The sequence below is a fragment of the Castanea sativa genome, chromosome 5, assembly GCF_040712315.1.
Source record: "Castanea sativa cultivar Marrone di Chiusa Pesio chromosome 5, ASM4071231v1".
Taxonomy (NCBI): Eukaryota; Viridiplantae; Streptophyta; class Magnoliopsida; order Fagales; family Fagaceae; genus Castanea; species Castanea sativa.
In genome coordinates, this window is record NC_134017.1 from 10,020,816 (window position 1) to 10,042,824 (window position 22,009).

The 22,009-nt window shown below is 30.7% G+C and overlaps 1 protein-coding gene and 1 long non-coding RNA gene across 2 annotated transcripts in view; one reads left to right on the forward strand and one right to left on the reverse strand.

Moving 5' to 3' along the window:
- Positions 1 to 22,009, reverse strand: part of LOC142633246 (uncharacterized) — a 100,504-nt gene that overhangs the window by 11,867 nt on the left and 66,628 nt on the right. The window lies entirely within an intron of this gene.
- Positions 14,088 to 20,535, forward strand: LOC142633245 (coatomer subunit zeta-2-like). The gene is made up of 4 exons (XM_075807467.1): positions 14,088 to 14,219; positions 16,261 to 16,420; positions 20,106 to 20,253; positions 20,373 to 20,535. The coding sequence occupies exons 1-4, from the start codon at positions 14,211 to 14,213 to the stop codon at positions 20,518 to 20,520; spliced, it is 465 nt and encodes a 154-aa protein (XP_075663582.1). The 5' UTR covers positions 14,088 to 14,210; the 3' UTR covers positions 20,521 to 20,535.

Genomic DNA, 22,009 nt, shown 5'->3' on the forward strand with positions numbered 1-22,009 from the left:
TTGAATTTTATTTTTTATATATAGACCTTAAAAAATTAAATTTTAAATTAATACGTGTTGTTGACCACCCTAAAAAAGATTCGTGACCACTCTAAAAAAATCTTGAACACCCTAAATAAAAATTTGAGCCATTAAAAAGAAAATTTTGGTCCAATGAAGATTGAACCAAAAAATTGTTAGAAGTGCTATGTTAACAACATTTTCACAAATAAATCTTAAGTGGCATATTGTTACTGCCTAATAGTAGTGAACAAAAAGATAATTTCATTCCTAATTTCAAATTAGAACCAATAACAACTTACCAGTTAGGGTTTATTATGAAAATATTGTAGATATAGCACTTCTCAAAAATTGCCCAAACACATACAAATTAGCCCAAAAGCCCAAATCAAATGTTTAGTTGTGATTTTTTTTTAATTTAGATTTCAAAAGGCATATTTTAAAATCATTATATTTTTTTTTCTAAAAAACACATTTTCAAATAGTTAGTCACTTAGTCTGTTCGTGCTTGCTTTAGTCTTCTACTGAATTTGTTGAATTTATTTGATACATTTTCTACACATGCATATGCACTTAATTAATACCTGAATACTTTGTAGAACATGATTAATGTAACAACTGAATGCATAAGTTGAATATATTGAATGAACTTATAGTTTACTCTTTACTTTTTTGCTAGCACTATGAACAAATTTCTTATAAGGAAATCACTTGTATTTCAAGATTCATTTTCTAAGAAAATTCGTATTGCCTTGAATAATTTTCTTTTAGATCCTAGGATATGGGAAAATGTTTCAGCTTAATGATCAAGATGAAATAAGAAGAGCATATTTATAAAGAGGTTCTTGTCAACCTCTTGGCCATAATTTCCTTTAAAAAAAAATTGTGGAGTATTGTGTCAATTTAATCCTAATTAGTTTAAAGAATACAAAAATTAGTTGGAACATATCATAAAAAGGGATAATGCATTCTGTTTTATTTTTACTTATTTTGGTAAGGTATTAGTAATTGAATGGGAGATCAACAGTTTAATGATTGCTTAGTTGTGTACATTGATAAAGATAATCAATCAATCAATATATATATATATATATATATATATATATATATATATATATATATATATATATATATATATATATAAGGAGACATCGTACGGAAGTGTATGAGGTCTTTCCAAGTGGTGCACTAATTTTGCATTTAGCATTTTTTTTACCTTTTTCATTAAGCTTTTCTATATCAATATGTGCTGTGATGGTCCCAAGCATTTTCACTTTTCAGTTTTCTATTAAAAAGTGAGAATACACAATTTGACCGATTCCTCAATATTTCATACTTTTTTTCTTTTTTGATGAAGTTTCATACTTTTGTCACAACCCATAATTTTGAGAAACATTTGTGTTCTAAAAATTTTCCTAGCACAATCCTTCAAACAGTCCCATTATTTTTTCAAAGAAGACCTTTCTTTCAAAGAAATTGTACTAATGCAATCCTTCTATGTACAACTCTCTCTTCTTCCCTTTCCCTTCCCTTACTTTTTCCTCCCTTCGTTCCTTTTCATCTCCCTTACAACTAAACAAGATACTAGTTTCCAAATTCAACTAATAAATTTTTTTTTGAGGATATTAATAAAAAGAGTCTGAATTTGATAAGAATGTGATGTAAAATTCATATTTTACACCATCTAATAAGAGATGTCACATCAGCTTTTTATTTAAAACTCAGTACATCATACTACAATTAATAACGTCTTAATAAACTCCCAAGATGGCTGAATTTTCAGATGAGTATTATAATTGATTAAGTGTGGTTGTGCTTATTTTTTTAATACATGATAAGATGATGTGACATTTTGGGATTAGAAAGTGTAAAACTTGGGTTTTAAACCACATCTTTATAAAATTTAATCTTCAATAAAAATATGTAAAAAATATGTTTGATTACTGTTTTAGTCTTTAACACTTGTATAATGTATCGAAATGGTTTTTAACATCTTAAATGTGTCAATTTTGTTTCTAAAGTTTTCGTATATTGTCAAAATAATCCTTATTATTAAGTGGTACATGAAAAGAATTGATTTATCTAACATTAATATCAAAATAATATTTTTATGCCATCTAAGCTATGTTTTGAATTATCACGTGTCCTTAATTAGAAAATAAAATAAAATATTTGAAAATATATTAATTGCATCTCCATAAGTAAATGAGATGTCATTTTATTAGCAGAAATTGAAATTTTTTTTTCTTTTCCTCTGCTTTCTCACCAACCAAATGGGGTTTAAGTCTTGACTTTTTAGTTAAAGTGCTCATGAACATCATCTACAAAACACACTATTTACCTAATTTTAAAATGAAAATTAAAAAAAAAAAAAGGAAAAGCCAAATGTCAATTTTTTACATTATCATTTTTTTAAGAAGTTAAAGTTATTGCCAATTATATTATAAAAATCTTGTAAACTAACATGGTAATGAATATAATTAGTGTCATGTCAACAAGGTAATAAATCAATTTCCTAATTATTTTCCTATTTTGTGTTTAAAAATTGATACATCCATTTAATAAAAGTAATGTATAATCCCGTGCATATGCACATGTACATTTAAAAACAATCACAATTATATATATATATATATATATATGATTTAAAATCTAATTGGATCTAGTATCTTCGGTTTTTGTATCAAATAATTCACTTGCTACAAAAATTAAAAAATTAGATGGGACACATGGCACAAAATTGAACTCTAATTAAAATTCAATTTAGAATCTAATTGAATTTAGACTCTTTGATTTTTGCACCTAATAATTCATTTGACTCACAAATTTAAAAATTAGATGAGACACATGGCGCAAAATTAGACTCCAATATATAGATGTATAGCAACCTACCATCACTCTATTTAAAATTACATGTTGTTCATGAAATCATAGTCCCATATATGGTCCTTTTTTAGGAGCCACTATCTCATCAAAAAAAAAAAAAGTTAGTATATTGCAATATATTTGAAAGGATGAGTCCATTGGTATTTGGAATCAATGTTCTTAAATTGGACCGTAGCACAAAATTAGACAATAATTGGAATCCAATTTAAAATCTAATTAAATTTTCTCTTAGTTTTGGCTTTAATTATATATATATATATATATAGACTGGTTATTGGCCCATGCGTTGCACAATTTTTTTTGGTATGATCTTTTTTGGTAAATATTATGACTGGAGAACATTGTTTTAGGGAAAAAAAAACTTCTTTCATTTTTATGTAGTGATTTTAAGAAATACAATGAAGGGTTTTATGATAAATTTTGTTAATTTTATGAAATACATTTATATAAAATAAAACTCATAAAATGCATAAGATATACGTAAAGGCATAATTCATGACTACGCATGAAAGTTATTGTATTTTTTAATTTCTATTAGCTAGATCACATTTCTTAAATAAATTGAACAACCATTTCATCACCCCATTGTGCACGTAATAATTGGAATGTTGTTAGTTAGTTTAATTGAACAATATTGTGTTTATTCTTTTTTTAAACTACAATTGATAATTCACAACATGAGTAAACAACTTATTGAGTATTGCAAAAGATACAAATATGAACATTAACATGAGCATGAACATGAAGGGAGATTTCTATTCATTTTCTTGAAGAAAAAATGTACTTACAAAAAATTCCAAACTTAATTAGGTAAAGAAGAATCAAGTTATAGATAGCAAAATCAATAAACCAAAAATTTTAGGAGCCTAAGAGGAGCCATTACTCATTTGAAAAAACCCAAAATACTCAAGGTTAAAAAAAAAAAAAAAAAACCATTCACTCCACCCTTCCATCGCAGCTGCTTTTGCTCAAGGAAAACAATATATATATATATATATATATATATATATATATATATATATAGAAATAATTACAATATATGCTAATCCAGCGACTTGAACCTTTTCTCCCTGACTCCCACAATTTGAACATTTTCTCCCTTAAACCCTAGACATTTTGTGTATGAGGAAATGCCAATTCAGCTCCATGACCCTTGTCATATATATATATATATATATATATATATATATATATATATATATATATATATCATTCAATAAATATAGAGCTTCCTTTAAAAAAATTAATATGTTTATCATAATTAAAGAAAATCCTAATGGGTACTTCACTTGAGCATATGTGAAAAAAGGCATATACATACCACAAATGGTAAAGGAGAAAGAAAAAGTTGCTAATCCTTTTTAATATAGTTAATTTCTTTGCCTCAATTAGTTGCCCAAACAACATACCGCTTAATCATACCACAACCACAAATGACAATGTAGCATTGGCCATCGGTAATTGCTAATCTGAAAGTACAGATTTATTTAATAACTCTACCTTTGTATCTTTTGGCTAATGTGTCTTTACTAAATCAAAATCAAACCACAAAACTCATATAAAAATCACCAAATTAGAGTTTAAATTATAATTAAATTTTTAAAAGAAATCTAGGCACAATTGCACAAAAATTCCACATGTAACTAAGTCATACTCAAGAGTATTGGACCTTTTTTCCTTTGTATAAATAGGGGGTCCCAATGGGATGGGGGGCTAACAATTTTCTCTCCAAAACATTTATTGTAGGAACATAAAAGTTTTCCATTGTAGACTTTTCACGCTTAAAGAACATGACTTGCCAATTAATCAAACTAGAGTTTTTAATACCTACAACAATTTCACAACATCAAGAACAAACCCCAGTGTATGTAGTGTCAAATTCCATAGTCTCCTGTTACATCAAATGAGTGTTTAATTTTTCTCACAAAGTATTGAATATTAAATCTTATGGGCCATAGTCTCAACTACAACTCTCAATCATGTTGGACTTAGATGACTCCTTTCCACAACGTATTATTATGAGATGTAGAAAAAGTTTGGAGTGTACACAATGTTTATTGTGGATGGGAAGAAATTTCATCCTATTCCAATTGGTTTGGCCAGTAAGGACCTATTTCAATTTAATGATCCTGGAATTTTGTATACAAATAATAATCAAGGAAACTTCCACCTAAAATAAGTCGGACTTTTGGCAAGAGAGAATATTGATGTCCAAACAAATCAAGCTAAGGCCAACCAAAATGGACCATATTCTTAATTTCTTATCTCGATTTGTTCCATGTACAAGACTTACAGCCAATGCTTGGTGTATAAAAGTTGAACATCTTATCTAAAGTCCATCCTCTGAAAGCTTGAGAAAAATTTCATGCAGAAAAAGTTTGGAGTGTACACAATGTTTATCATGGATGGGAAGAAATTTCATCCTATTCCAATTGGTTTGGTCAGTAAGGACCTATTCCAATTTAATGATCCTGGAATTTTGAATACAAGTAATAATCAAGAAAACTTCCATCTAAAATAAGTCGGACTTTTTGCAAGAGAGAAAATTGATGTCCAGACAAATCAAGCTAAGGCCAACCAAAATGGACCATATTCTTAATTTCTTATCTCGATTTGTTCCATGTATAAGACTTACAGCCAATGCTTGGTGTATAAAAATTGAACATCTTATCTAAAGTCCGTCCTCTGAAAGCTTGAGAAAAATTTCATGCAGAAAAAGTTTGGAGTGTACACAATGTTTATCGTGGATGGGAAGAAATTTCATCCTATTCCAATTGGTTTGGCCAGTAAGGACCTATTCCAATTTAATGATCCTGGAATTTTGTATACAAGTAATAATCAAGGAAACTTCCACCTAAAATAAGTCGGACTTTTGGCAAGAGAGAATATTGATGTCCAGACAAATCAAGCTAAGGCCAACCAAAATGGACCATATTCTTAATTTCTTATCTCGATTTGTTCCATATACAAGACTTACAGCCAATGCTTGGTGTATAAAAGTTGAACATCTTATCTAAAGTCCATCCTCTGAAAGCTTGAGAAAAATTTCATTTAAATTAACACAATATATAAATTATAAAGGAATCAAAGAAAAATTGTCAAAAATAATGAAAATTTAATCTTTGCTTAAATTCTTATAAGGATGAACATAATAGCAATATCCTTTTAAAAAAAATAAAGATAAAAAAAAATCTATGCTTATTTTGTACGTATGATAAAGTCCTATCACAGTTTTTTGAGACTTATGATCATTAGTGATTAGGAGTTATAAATGAATAATCACTATATATATATATATATATATATATATATATATATATATATAGACATTCTAATTTTGCATTTAGCATTTTTTTACCTCTTTCATTAAGTTTTTTTTACTGTTACTCAAAAGTTTACATTAACTTATTTTACTATTATCTCATTAATCTCTCATTTATTGCCTAAGCTTACATCACACATTTCTCTCTTTTTCATGTCTTTTAGCATACCCACCTTTTTAATATTTAAATAATAATAATAATAATAATAATAATAATAATAATTAAAAACTAATAGTAATAACTAACCAAATAAGGCCTTGGAGAGAGATAGAGAGACACAAAAATGTTATGGATTGTTAAATAAACCGCATTGTTTCACTACATATTACCAAAATAAAAGACCTAAGACTAACAAAACATTTGAAAGAGAGAGAAAGAGAAATCTAAGGGGATGCCGCCTCCGTCATATTGGCCTCCCACTACCATCAAGACGCCGAAACCCCTATAAGTATTTTTTTTTTTTTAATTAAGGGATTAAATATGATTTAGGCTTGAGTCATTTGGTTGGATAATTTTTGTTTTTGGTATATAAGTAGAGAGAATACTTGGTACGCAATGTAAAGTCATATTCTACCATGGTTTTAAATCATCTATAAGACACATGCATACACACTTGCTCACACCATGTTTTAATATCGCACTATTGATGAGTGCAAGACAGTGAGAGAGTTGGACATACTTTTATTTCATAGTATTAAAAATGTGAACACAACACAAATTAGTTAATTTTCATGGTCCCATTACTCTTTTGCATTTATTTTTTGTTTCATAATTTAAAAAAAAATCATTAAATTTATTTAATTTTGTAGTTTTTTTTTTACTATTTATAGGTCTCATTGTACAATTGGAATTATTCATAAGTCTCATTGTACTATTCAACTAGCTTTTAAATTTTATTTTCTACATTTTCAACAACAAATTTTCAGTTTCAACTAAGTAAACTGTTCTCAAATAGACCCGTAGTATTAGGTTCATTTCAAAACCATCTTTCACGTAATAATGTAGAGATTTTCCATCAATATCATAATCATCTAGAATTTGAATTGTTGAATTATTGTTTTTATTGGGTGACTTGTTGACCATTAATCTATTATGCAATATTTTCCACCATGTGACATAATTTTTATGTAGGGCCAAAAATTCATGTTGAGGAAATTGTTTTTGGAACTTAAGGCTCATTATTGAGTACAATCTCAAGTCATGTGTATGTGCTCTTAATGACTTGATTAAATTAGTAATAATATATAATTTTAGCCAAACCCCTAGAGATCAGTGCTCAGCACACACAAGTGAAAAGATGTAGTGTTAGGTTCATTTGACGATCATCTTTCATGTAACCGTGTAGAGATTTTTCAACAATATCAAAATCATTAAGAATTTGTCTTATTGACATCTTTTGTTTTTTAATTGGGTGACTTGTTAACCATTAATCCATTATGCAATATTTTTCACCATGTGACATAATCTCATGTAAGGCCAAAAATTCATGAACTTAAGCCTCATGATTGAGTTGAATATCATGTGAGTGTGCTCTTAATGACATGAATAAATTAGTGATAATATAGGCTTTAAGCAAAACCCCCAAAGATCAATGCTCGCCACACACAAGTGATGAGATGTTGCGTTAGGTTCATTTGACATCCATCTTTCAAGTAACCGCGTAGCTATTATTCATCAATGTCAGAATCATCTAGAATCTAGCTCTCTTTTTTGACTTGTTGACCATTGATCCATTATGCAATATTTTCCACTGTTAGGGGTGGCTCTACTTGTTAATCAAGGTGGTGACCACATCTCATTTTTCTAAGTGTTGATAGTTATACTATGTAAATGCAAATATTTCCTTTACCACTTGAGTTGCTGAAGGGACAATGAGAAATTCCTACAAGTTATAAGTTGCCGTGTTGAAAACTTAGGGATGAATGATCTAGACATGAAGACCCATTGCAAGCTGCTTTTGATTGTCTCATTCCATGATGGTATTCAAATATAGATTTGAAGGAAATACATTGTAATGGATTTCAGTTGTCAATGAATTTTTTTCCTTCTTGTGATGAGAAAGTAGCAAAGTAAGTAGTAGTTAAGATACTTATAATGGATTTCTTTGTAGTCTGGCTTCTTCCTTTAGATACTTTACAACAAGAGACCTATTTGTAGTACATGAAAGTTGGTTATAAATTTTGGGGTCAAATGTCCATAATTTCTAGATCGATTATGATTGTCCTTGCCATTGATAATGATTATGATGGAACAATAAAAATTGTTTTTAGTTATATGATAAATTCATATTTTTCAAGTCCAAGTTGTAACTAATAGCAAATTATTAGTTGTCTATGATGACAGATTTTTAGTCATCATCTTGTCAATTGGATTATCAATAGCTTTTTTATTACCTTGTGTATTTATTAAAAATGTTACTAAAATCAAAATGTAGAAGGTTTAAGAAAAATAATAATTGGAAAAAAATATTTTATGATCTTAAATCCATTTCTAAATCCAAATCCAAATTTAGGTATCCAAATAATGGAAATTCAAATTATGAATTTCAAATCTTGAGTTTTATAAAAAGACCCAAACAAGGAATTTTACAATCAATGGATTTCAAATCAAGGCATTTTAAATCCATTGATTTAAAATCCAAATCCAAATCCAAATGTTGCCATCCAAACACAACCTTAACTTTTTTTTGCGAGAATTTCAATATAAAACTTAAAAAAATAGTGTGTGTGTGTGTGTGTGTGTGTGTACTAGATATTTTTTTATAGATAATTTATCATCTTTTAAATTACAATAAGTATACACCAAAATACAACAATTTAATCACAAAAGAAAATTTTATAAGTTCCACTGAGACTTTTAAGGGGGGGGGGGGGGGGGAAGCAAGTAGAGTAGTTATATAAAATTTTTATTGTCATTTTGGTCTTGCAAATAAAGGTTTCAGGATCATTTTGGTTATTTTTTGGTTTCAATGGCATCACGGTCATTTTTTAGGTTATAAGGGTATTTCTATCATTTTTTAGGTTTTAAGGGTATTTCGGTCGTTATTCAGTCATGCTATTTTGGTCATTTTCTAGGTTTTGAGGGTATTTTGGTCATTTTTAGGTTTTAAGTGCATTATAGTCATTTTTTTAGGTCCTAAGGGTATTTTAGTCACTTTTTAGGTTACAAGTTCATTTTTGTCATTTTTTAGGTTTCAAGTTCATTTCGGTCATTTTTAGGTTTTAAGGGTATTTCGGTCATTTTTTAGGTTTTAAGGTCATTTTGGTTATTTTAAAGGTTCTATAAGTATTTCGATCATTTTTTAGGTTTTAGGTGTATTATGGTCATTTTTTAGGTTTTAAGAGTATTTCAGTCACTTTTTAGGTTACAAAGTCATTTCAGCCATTTTTTTAGGTTTCAGGGTCATTTAGGTTATTTTTTAGGTTCTAAAGATATTTTGGTCATTTTTTTTGGTTTTAGGGTCATTTCGATCATTATTTAGGTTCTAAGTGTATTTCCATCATTTTTAGGTTTTAAGGGTATCCCAGTATTTTCTAAGAGTTTTGGGGATATTTTGGTCACATGTAATATTGGTATTGCTCAATGTGACAATAGAATTGTCAAATGTGAGGAAAAAAAAATAAGGGAACCATTGGATGTGATAAAAATACGGTCACATGTGATATTGGTACTACCCAATATAACGATGTAACTGTCAAATGTAAGAAAAAAAATAAGGGAACCATCAAATGTGATAAAAATACAGTCAAATGTGATGTTGATCTTGCCTAATGTAAAAATGGACCATCCAATGTGAGTAAACAAATAAGAGAACCATTGAATGTGATAAAAGCACGGTCACAGGTGATGTTGGTGCTGCCTAATGTGACAATGGAACCGTCAAATGTTAGAAAAAAATAAGAAACCCTCGAATGTGTCAAAAGTATGGTCGCATGTGATGTTGGTACTGTCCAATGTGACAATGGAGCTACCAAATGTGAAAAAAATAAAATAAAATAATGGTGCCACAGATTTTGACAAAAGTACAATCAGATGTCATGTTAATATTGCCCAATGTGACGATAAAACTTTCAAATGTGAGAAAAAAATGAGAGTACCACTGAATGTGACAAAAGTTTGGTCAGATGTGGTATTGATACTGCCCAATGTGATGATGAAACTGCCAAATATGAGAAAAAAAAATAAGGGAACTTTTGGATGTAATAAAAGTACAGTCACATGTGATGTTAATATTACCCAATGTAACGATGTAACTGTTAAATATAAGGGAAAAAAAGGGAACCATCAAATGTGATAAAAGTACTGTCATATGTGATGTTGGTATTATCTAATGTAAAAATGGAACCATTAAATGTGAGAAAAAAATAAGGAAACTATTGAACGTGATAAAAGTACGGTCACATGTGATGTTGGTACTGTCCAATGTGACAATAGAACCGTTAAATGTGAGCAAAAATAAGGAACCATTGAATGCGTCAAAAGTAAGGTCGCATGTGATGTTGGTACCGTCCAATATGACAATGAAACTATTAAATGTAAAAAAAATAAAAATAATAATGGTGCCACAAATTGTGACAAAATTATGGTCAGATGTCATGTTGGTACTATCCAATGTGACGATGAAACTTTCAAATGTGAGAAAAAAATGAGAATACCACCGAATGTGACAAAAGCATGGTCAGACGTGGTATTGATATTGCCCAATGTGACGATGAAACTGTCAAATGTGAGGAAAAAAATAATGTTACCACCAAATGTGATAAAAGTACGGTCATAAGTGATGTTAGTACTGCCCAATGTGACAATAAAACTGTCAAATGTGAAAAAAATAAGGTATTACGAAATGTGACAAAAGTACAGTCAGATGTGATGTTGGTATTACCTAATATGACAATGGAACCATCAAATGTAAGAAAAAAAAAATAAGGGAACCGCTAAATGTGACAAAACAATAGTCACATATGATATTAGAACTACACAATGTGATGATGAAATCGACAAATGTGAGAAAAAAATAGGATACAACCAAATGTGACAAAAGTACAATCAGATCTGATTCTAGTACTACCTAATGTGACAATTAATGAATCCATCAAATGTAAGAAAAAAAAAATAGAACTACCAAATATGACAAAAAAAACAATCACATGTAATGTTAAAATTACACAATATGAGAATGAAATTGTCAAATGTAAGAAAAAAAAAAAAAAAGGAACCACCAAATGTGACAAAAATACCGTCACTTGTTATGTTAGTAGTGCACAATGTGAGGAGGAAACCATCAGATGTGAGAAAAAAATAAAAGAACCACCAATGTGACTAGAGTATTGTCACATGTGATGCTGGAAGCCTGGAACTACACAATATGAGGAAGAAACCATCAAATATGAGGAAAAAAATAAGATAACCATCAAATGTAACAAAAGAATCGTCACATGTAATGTTGAAACTGCACAATGTGAGAATGAAACCGTCAAATGTGATGCTTTGGTAACCTAGTATAACAAGTTGCTAACTAGTGAGTTCAGTACCCAAAAAAAAGGGTACCGTAGAATTACTCTAACCTCATAGGTAAGAAAGGAAATAAAGGAAACAATCAAGGTAGTGACTAGTGAAACATACATAAATGTAGTTAGAAGATGAGCTAGATTTGTAATTAAACCAACTTATTTCAAATGTGGCACAAAGTTATTTATATATCCATAGAATTGGAACTTATTTTCTATAAGAGTACTATTCTCTAGCAATTATTCAAGACATCAATAATTTTCTTTTATCCTTTTTTGTACAAGAGAGATTCTTTATAATAGTTATTCTTTAGCAACTAACCTTTTTATTTTTTTATCATTGAGATTCGATATTAAAAGAAATTTACATTCAAGAAAATGAGTTTTTTGAAAAGTTGAAAAAGTAACATTAAAGATACTACAAATTTTACTATATAATTTTTACAAACTAGTGTATCACTAATTATAAAAAAATAAATCAGTCATTCATTAATTATGGTTTTTAAATCCACTAGTCATATTGATTTTTTTATCAAATTGTAAATATTTTATAATACAATTTATATTAGTTTCAGCATTTTTTTAAGTTGAAAACTTGAAGATCTAAAACAGGGATATGAAAGATTATGTTGAAATTATTGATTTTTTATTCAAAAAAAAAACTAAGTTATAAATTTCACCATTTAAATTTATTCATAGTTCAATTCAATCTTGTAACTTTTGATTTATTTATTTTAGATTTATAACTTTCCTTCCATCAAATTCCATGGCATTGTGCCTTTTAAGTATTCTAAAATGACGTTGTTTTAGAAATTCAAAATACTGAAATCACATTATATTGGGATACTGAATGACAACCTCTTTAATAGAAGTAAACAAAATAAAAGTGTTATATGCACAATATTTTTGTAATACTTTCACAACAAATCATAAATGGTATGTTATTATTTGATCTAGTCTAAATTTAAAACTGAAATTACTTTTTTAATCCACCCATAACAATTAATAGCAACCTACTATTTAATATTTGTTGTGAAAATATTGTGAACGTACAATTTTTCTAAATGAAATGGCTACATAAAAAAAAATAAAACAAAAGGTATAGATACTTAATTAATCTAAGGCTATAAAACTGAATTAATTTTTGGGTAAAATATAGAAAGTCCAGTTTATAATTTAGCTTAAAAGTTGAAGAAAAAAAAAAAACTGTCTGAATACATTGTTTAAGACTTTTGTGCGGTTATATATATATGACTTGTTTGTGTGTTTAGGAATTGTTAAAAACAAATTTTAATTTTTTTTTCAGTGTTATCTTTTTTTATTAATAATATAAATTTTAGATTTTTTAAAATAAATTAATTTTTAGCTTATTTTGTAATATATTTAACATAAAAGTTTTTTTTTTTTTTTTAAAGTATGGGTGGGTTACATTCCCCTCCCTTGAGGTTTGAGGGAATGATACTCAACTCCAAACTTGAATGAAAAAACACCCCTCTCCCTTAAAATTTTTTTTAAAAAATTAACAACTCCCCCCTTTTATTTATATTAGTAATGAATATTTTAACCTTCTAGTATAAGAATCTCGTTACAAAAGTTTAACTATGGTTTATAAAAAAATTGATAAATTTAGAATAAAAATAAAAAATTTATCTAGTACCAAAATAATTGCAATAGCAAATATCTCCATAAGTCGTTGAAAAAGGAAAAACATAATAAACAATATTCTTTACATTTTCCATTCTCCTCGTGTATATGTTAAAATAATTAGTATTCTAAAAATAAAAATAAAAATAGTGGGTTAATCCCACATTGGAAAATGAGTGAGTTAAAGAGGTTTAGAACTTGTGCTGTGTATCCAATAGCTAAACATTTTTGAGGTGTGTGAGTTTATATACTGCTTCACGGAACGAAGTGTTGCATGCACTTTTGGTTCTGACGTGTAGTATTAAGCAAAAAAACAGTTTGAGCTTAGTCCCACATCGTGTGTGTGTGTTGGGGTGTGTGAGTTTATATACTGCTCCGCAGAAGTAAGTGTTGCATGCACTTTTGGTTTTGACGTGTAGTATTAAACAAAAAGAAAAAAAAAAGTTAGATCATTTTGGAAATACACCGCTATTAGTTTCTTAAATATATTCTCTCCTCGTTGGGTGTGTTTTAATATAAACTTCAAAAATTTAATACAATTACATCTTTTGATAAACTTCAAACATTTTAATACAAAATTAATACACTTCAAAATTCATATATATATATATATATATTTTTTTTTTTTTTTGATATAAAAGATAGAACATATTTAAAAATTTAATACGGATTAATTACTTTACCCGAAAATAAATAATAAAATAAAAACACCATCACCACCGCGAAAAAAATAAAATAAAATAAAACACTCTCATATAGCTCGTCACCAAAAACTACTCAAAAAGCATACGCTTTTGTAATCTGCAGCATATCTCTCTCTCTCTCTCTCTCTGTTCTGAATATTTCATCAATGGCTCGCGTAAGTCTCTCTTTCTCTATTTCTCTTACAATTGCACACAACGAAATGTTTATTCAACTTTCAAATTCCGAATCCACAAATTAATACAACTAGGACTATTGTTAATCTCTGTTTATTTGGTCGCTGAGAAAATTTTATGATTTCTATACTTGTTCAGTATGATAGATCCGAAGAAATTAAGCAAATTCTAAATGCCCCTTTTTTGGGTTATTAGTTTTGGATCTAAATTTTCGCACAATTTGTAATTTTTTGGTTTAGATCTGTGCAATGTGTGAATTTATTTACTTTTTAGTAATCAGAGGGTTCACATAATGGAAAAAGAGTGTGTATTTGATGATGTTGTTGAATGTTTGTTTATAAGGTGTTTGTTGTTAATACTGAACCAAGACTTCACTTTGGAGCTCAATGTAATGTTAATGTTTTGGGTTTGATGGGTGCTTTATTTGGATGCAAAAGGGTGTGATCTGTGTGGCTTAGTGGTAGTAATTACATGGTGATGGTGGGGGCTGGGGGATCAGATTGGCTGTGTTATGCTTATTTGACTATGAAATTATAGCCAGTTTTGGGGTTTTGCTCAATGTAGGATGTCGTGTCAGCTATTAGGAGAGTTTAGGATTGATTTTGGAAATGCTGGGTGGTTAGTTGAGCTCTAAAATCTGTGATCTGTGTGATTAGTGGTAGTAATTACATGGTGGGGATCAGATTGGCTGTGTTAGGCTTATTTAACGATGAAACGTTATCCAGTTTGTGGTTTTGAACTTCTGATCAATGTAGGACTTTGGGGCAGTTGGTAGGAGACTTTGGAATTGGTTTTGGACATGATGGGGGTTGTTTTGACTCCAAATTGTCTGATCTATGTTGAATAGTTGTAGTATTTAAATGATGAGAATCATATTGGCTTTGTTAGGTATATTCGACAATGTTTGTGATGTAAACTCAACTAAAGAGTTAAGCTTACGGGGCTATGAAATGTTAGCCATTTTGGGCTTTGATTAATTTAGGATTTCCTGGAGTTCTTATTAGATTTTAGGTTTGGTTTTGAAAATGATGGGCTGTTGATTTAAGTCCCAATGTGTGATCAATGTTCATTAGTAGTACTAATTAAATGGTGGTCCCAATGTGTGATCTATGTTCTATAGCAGTAGTTACTACATGGAGGAGGATCAGATTGGCAGAGTTAGGTGTATTTGACTATGTTACCTCAAACTCAACCAAGAGATCAATTTATGTGGCCATGAAATGCTAGCCATTTTAGGATTTGATTAATGTAGGATCTTGTGAGACTTGTTAGGAGGATTTGGGATTGGTTTTGGAAATGATGGGTGGTTGATTTAGGTCCTGACTGTGCAATCTATGCTGATTAGTTGTAGAGTATTGGAATGGCTAGAATCACATTGGCTGCCTTAGGTGCAGTAATGCACAAAGAACTGCATGCAGCAATATGCGAATCCCCAGCTTGGTACAGTTATAGAACCTCTAGAATTTGAGGGAATTATGGAGGGTGACTTGGTTGAGTGAGATTATATGGCGTAAGCAATAGCATTGGAGTGGTTACATGGCCAGTTGTGCAGAAATTGACATAAATCAATAGAATGATAATGTTGGAAACACAGCCAATGATACAGTAGTCTTAGTCACATATTTGTTCATGAAAGTGAACTGCTAGTGAGTTCTAGCTCAAATAGAACTCCCTCCTCCCACGAGAATGGATGGAGGGTGAGTCTGTGGGTTCAAAAGCCATTAGATGGGTAACTTATCAATGGAAAAACGTTGTAAAGGTTCATCAGAGTGATCTTAAAGTATTGGTCATGCAGACTTGAGTCTTGGTCGTGCTAGTGACATGCAATAGATTTTTTTTCCTTTTTTTTTGGTTGAAAATTTAGATATGTCTATGGTTCAAACTGTCCCCCCACATATTGACGTAGCAAAAAAAAAAAGATATGTTCTGCATTTTTTTTACTGTTACGTTTTAAACATGTCTTTTTTAGTGTAAAGGGACTTGTTACTCTATTAATCCAGTTTTTTTTTTAAAAAAAAATAGGAATCATGCCCTACGGTGAAGAACATTCTTCTTCTAGACTCTGAAGGGAAGCGTGTAGCAGTCAAGTATTACTCAGATGATTGGCCAACAAATAGTGCAAAGTTAGCTTTTGAAAAATCTGTTTTTACCAAGACTCTGAAGTCCAATGCTCGGGTTGAAGGTATGCTGTGATAACTCAACTTTAAATAGTACAGTTGTTCTTGTCCAAATATTATCAGCCAATTAATTATATATATGGGTATGCAAACTTTCTCATCTATTTTTTTGCCTTCTTAGCTAGTTGTTTGCTATTCAATTGCATTAAAAACTATTTTCTTCTGCTAAATTAGAATGCAGTTTTAATATTTAAACCAAATCAGAAAGCTTCCCCTCGATGCCTGCCATTCTGAGCTTTTCTTTCTTTGACTAAAACATTTTACATATCAAAAAAAAAAAAAAAAAAAAAAAATTAGAAAGCTTCCTCTCATGTATTTCAGAAATAATGGTGTGTTACATCTGTGGATAACTAGAACTTGTGTGCATGGCTTGCAATTCTATGCATATAAATTCATGCGCGCCATGCTATATTGATCGGGGAGAATGCCATACACTCCCTGAACTTTGAAGTAGTGGCCAAGACACCCCTTGAACTTTTTTATTAGCCAATTTACTCCATAAATTTTTCATGCCTGCCAAATCAGTATCTCCAATTAGTATGCTGTCAAAACTAACGGAATAGTCACATGAGACGCACCTGAGCTTTAAAAATACAAACTTAAACCCCTTAATTTAAAACTCAATGGATTAATGGAAAGAACAAAGAAAAGAAGCAAGGTCAGACTGGATAGAGGCTAGGTTGCACCGACACAGCATTTTTGGCAATGTGTTGGTGTCCGACATGTGTCGGACACCGGAACCGGTATGATTCGCCGGACTCCGGTGTCCAAGCAGTGTTTGTTTGTTTGTTTTTTTTTTTTTCGCTTCTCTGACACAGCGCCGACGCGGCTCTGACACGTCCAACACGCCAGCAGTGAAAAAAAAAATCACAGATTTTGACAGATGGACTTACCAATACCGTTGATTTCATGATATACCCTAAAACAAAAGTCTGAGAACCGAAACCCACATCTCAAGCTCTCACTTCTTAACCCACCCACCTTCCCTCTGACCTCTGCCCGCTATGCCGCTGCCCTCTGTCCCTCACCGGAGCTAGATCGGGCCGATCGGCGAGCTTCATAGACGTCGACGCCATCCCTGTCCCTTCCGATCTCTCTCTCTCTCTCGGCGTGGACAACTCAGGTCCGACTCTTTAAGCTTCTCTCTTTTTTTTTTTTTTTTGTTCTTTCAGATATTTGTTTGGGTGAATGGTACGGGTTACTTATTTAAATTATAACACGTTTTTTTTTTTAATCCCACTCTCACGGTCACTGTTTGAGAGTGGGATATAATATAATGTTGTTACATTATTTGCCATATAATATAATGTTGTTAGTTTTTACTGCTATAGTTTTATTTATTTATTAAAGTTAAATTACTTAAATATTGTAGGTGATTTACTTAAATATTGTAAGTTTAAAGCTTGGTTTCCTTTTATGTTTCTAGTTTGATGTTGAATGTAGCCTATTTAAACTTTTGGTTTGTACTCTAAACATTTTATGTGTATTGTTGTATTACTTTGGGTGTTAATTTACTTATTTGTAGTTCTTACATAATTTAAATTTTAGATATAAACGTATTTTATGTCTAAAAATATTAAAAAATATGCCTAAATATAAAATTTAATTAATTATTTAATTGCCGTGTCTATGTTGTGTCGTGTCCTGGTTTTTTAAAAATTGCCTTATCGCCGTGTCCGTGTCCGTGTCCGTGTCTGTGTCCATGCATCATAGGATAGAGGATGGCTTCTCTAATATTTCTTCAAGGCTCAAGAAACTCCATTATCGCTTCCCACTTGAGACCTCAAATAGCACAACTTTCAGCTCAGCTCTCTCAACCCCACATCTTCCAAACCTCTATGCACCTATGCACTACCCAAAACCCATGACTCAGAGGCCTATTGTCGCTACGGTAGTGGTGTCTCTCACTGCCAAAGCACCAACACTCAGTACAAATCCCACCCTGAACCTTTTTCAGTCACAAGAGTAACAGGAAGCAGAACCAGTCCAATGTGCAAAAGATGAACAGTAATTAGCTTAACAATGAAAATGAGAGTGACCCATTATGCAGTGACCCACCAAATGTTGATTTGATGGGTTTGTGTGAGGAGGCAAGGTTGAACAAGTTGTGGAGTGGTTTTGCCTGTGTGTTGAGTGGTTGCGTTCAGTGTGGCTGGAGGAGTTGATTTCCCACTTGGGCTGACAGCTGGCCTGGGCGAAATTGTGGCCTATTTTCCTAGTTTTTTTGTTGTTGTTGTAATGTTTAGTTGCTGGTAGTTTGGTGTGGTTAAGGACGTATCTGTTTTTTGTTGTTGTTGTTGTAATAGTCGATGTGTAGTCCAGTGTGTTGTAGTTAGTGTCTGGTTACTCTGATTTAAGTGTGCTGTTGTAAGCGTGAACTCTGATTTATCTTGTATGTTTTGTTTCATCAATAAAATTTCCACTGTTATGCAAAAAAAAAAAGATAAAAAAAATAAAAATTGTGTAGTATATGGGTCAAGGTGTTTGTGCTGATTATGGTGTTTTCTGTGTGTTGTTGGATTCGTGTGGGGATTCGAAGCCCCTTCAAGTTGGTAAGAGTGTCAATGGGTTCTTGAAATGTTCTCTGTCTTTGCATCAATTCACCAAGTTTCAAATTTAGGGGTTGAGTTTGTTTTTTAAAGCTCATGTGTGTCTCACATGACTATTCCGTTAGTCTTTTTAACAGTAGACTAATGGAGGTACTGATTTGGCAGGTATGTAAAGTTTATGGAGTAAATTGGCTAATAAAAAAGTTCAGGGGGTGTATGAGCATTTTTCTCATATTGATCCCTCTAATAAGTTCAGTTCTTGATTGATGTGATCTATACTTTTTCAAACAAAACCCGTGTCACTTTTTAAGCACAAGATTTTGTACTAGTGCCTTGAATTTCAATATAGACTGTAGAATTTGAAACCATAGCATCATACAATTAGTCAAGTTTGTGTGCTCTACAGATTACAGAGGACATAGCCATATGGTCAATCATGTATTATTTTTCTGAAACTGGGAAAATGGGTAATATGATTAATCTTTATACATAGATTTTCTCTTGAAACATTTGCAAGATGTCAGTCAATCACCTTCTTGTTAAATGACCTTGGCTAAATTACTGATCAGCAGTTTTCTATCCTTGAACATATCCAATTTCCAAGGGCATTGGAGTGTATTGCTTGCACTACATTCTGTATAGTTGTGTAATAACAAAAGTTAGCCTTAGTGTATTTTTTTTTAATGGTAAAAGTTAGCGTTAGTGTATTTCTTGCATTATTTTCTCTATGCTATTTGTGTGCTAACAACAGTTAGCCAAAACCTTCAACCACCACTTTAAAAGTATAATAATACAGGTTTTGGTATTTTAGTTGATCTTCTTACTGGTGTCAAAAGGATTGGTAAAGCAATGATTACATATCTGCATATTTTAGCCCCATGGCTTGAAGCCACAAATGCATATTCTTGTGAACGTAAAGCTAAAGTGACAAGCATGTGCTTTAGTTCAAATTGCCATACTCTATCGCATCTTTCATTTATTCTAATTGACCTGGAAAATTTTTAGCTGGGACTCAACAAAAACACAAAATATTAGTATTGCCACAGGTGATAGGACCCTATAAAGGTTGATGAAGCCTCGTAAATATGGTACACCGCATGAGACTTGAATTATTGATACATTGCTGTGTTACAGTCTGCAGCTGAGATAGCTATGTTTGAGAACAACATTGTTATCTACAAGTTCTTCCAGGACCTGCACTTCTTTGTGACTGGAGGTGATGATGAAAACGAACTCATCTTAGCTACAGTTCTTCAGGGATTCTTTGATGCAGTTGCCCTTCTCTTGAGGTATTGTTTGTCATAATTAACCTTTGTTTCTTGATTTTTGATAAAGAGATTTATTAGTTTGTGCTTCTGTTTTATGCGTTCTTCTATTTCACTTGCTGTTGGAACACTGTTGATAAAAGGGAGGCACTCGAAAACTTGGATCTCATTCTTTTATGTCTTGATGAGATTGTTGATGGAGGGTATGTAACATGCTTCTTAAATTCACAAACCCTGCATATTTGCACTCTATCAAATATTTCCATGTTCCTTTTTCCACGCTTCCAATAATGAATGTGGAATCAGTTTGATAGATCATAATGGATAAGAAGAACATAAAGGAAAAAGAATTTTGTTCTACTATGGAGAATTATCAATCTTCCTTCTCTATTGGAGGATTTTTTTTCTTTTCCCATGAAGCATCAATAAGTGTTGTCTAGTTTACTGCAGTGCTTCTATGGTGAAGGAATGTATTATTTATTAAGAACATATATCTATTTTTTGAAGATAATATGTACCCTCTAAAAATTAAACAATTTTTATAATTATTTTTCATCTTTCTATCTCTACCAATATATCATTCTATTATTTTGGGTGTATTTGATTGATATTATTCTTTTATAAGGTGGTCCATATTCTTCGAAATTATATTACATTATGCTATTTTTTTTTTTTTTTACAACTAAACTTTCGAAGTTTCAAATAAACTATTCAAATTCTTCATTCTCATAAAGGGGATTATTATGATAATCAAAACTCATAACAAACTTATATTAAATATGTATAATTTATTTTCTAAATTTTATTGTGGATAATTTGTTCACTCTCAAAATTTAACAATTTCAAAAAGTAATTTTCATAACTCTATTTTACAAATATATAATTTTATCACTTTTGATGTTTTTGATTGATATTGTTATTTTTTGAAATGATTCATATTCTTCTAACTATTGTTATTATGCATTATATTTTCTTAATTTCTTTTGGTACAACTAAAATTTTTAAGTTTCAAATTTATTATTCAAATTCTCATTCTCTTAAGGAGATTATTATGATAATTAAAATTTTTCATATAATTACAATTGATACTACTCAAATAATTAATAGTAGTCTCAACTTAAATTTATATATTCTCATTCTTTAGTAGGTACACTAAATTGGATCGAAGTGAACTAAAATAGACTAAATGGACCGAAGTAGACTGAAATGGACAGAATGGACCAAATTAAACCGAATAGATTGAACTGGACTGATGTGGACGAAATGGACGAAATGGACCGAATGGGACCAAAATGGAATGAATGGATCAAATTGGGCTGAACTGATCAAAGTAAACCGAATTGGAAGTATTGGACTAAAGTAAAATGGACCGCAGTAGACAGAATTGGACCAAACAAAACCGAATGGACTGAAATGGACCAAAATAGGCCAAAGTGAACCAAATGGACTGAAGTAAACTGAATGGACCTAATTGGACCAAAGTAGACTGAACTTGATCGAATAGACTAAAGTGGATAGAATGTCAATCTGTAATTAACATAGTCAAGATTGTATTTTGATAAAAATTCAAATTCAAATTAAAAAAATGAGCGCTCTAGCTTGGGCTTATTGGCTCGCTTTATGGACTAAACCTCACCAAAAAACTTATTTTTATATAAATGTTATATTTTTTTATGAACCATGTTATTTTGATTTGGGTTGAAGAGTATGCACTTCTTTTGAAGTTGATGTGTCAAGACACAATTATTAAATGGGTTGGGTTTGGATTGAGCTATTTAAC

Coding starts and splice junctions, on each gene's coding strand:
- LOC142633245 (XM_075807467.1), top strand. Junction 16,421..20,105: donor GTCCAATGCTCGGGTTGAAG/GTATGCTGTGAT, acceptor TACAGTCTGCAG/CTGAGATAGCTATGTTTGAG. Junction 20,254..20,372: donor GCAGTTGCCCTTCTCTTGAG/GTATTGTTTGTC, acceptor TGTTGATAAAAG/GGAGGCACTCGAAAACTTGG.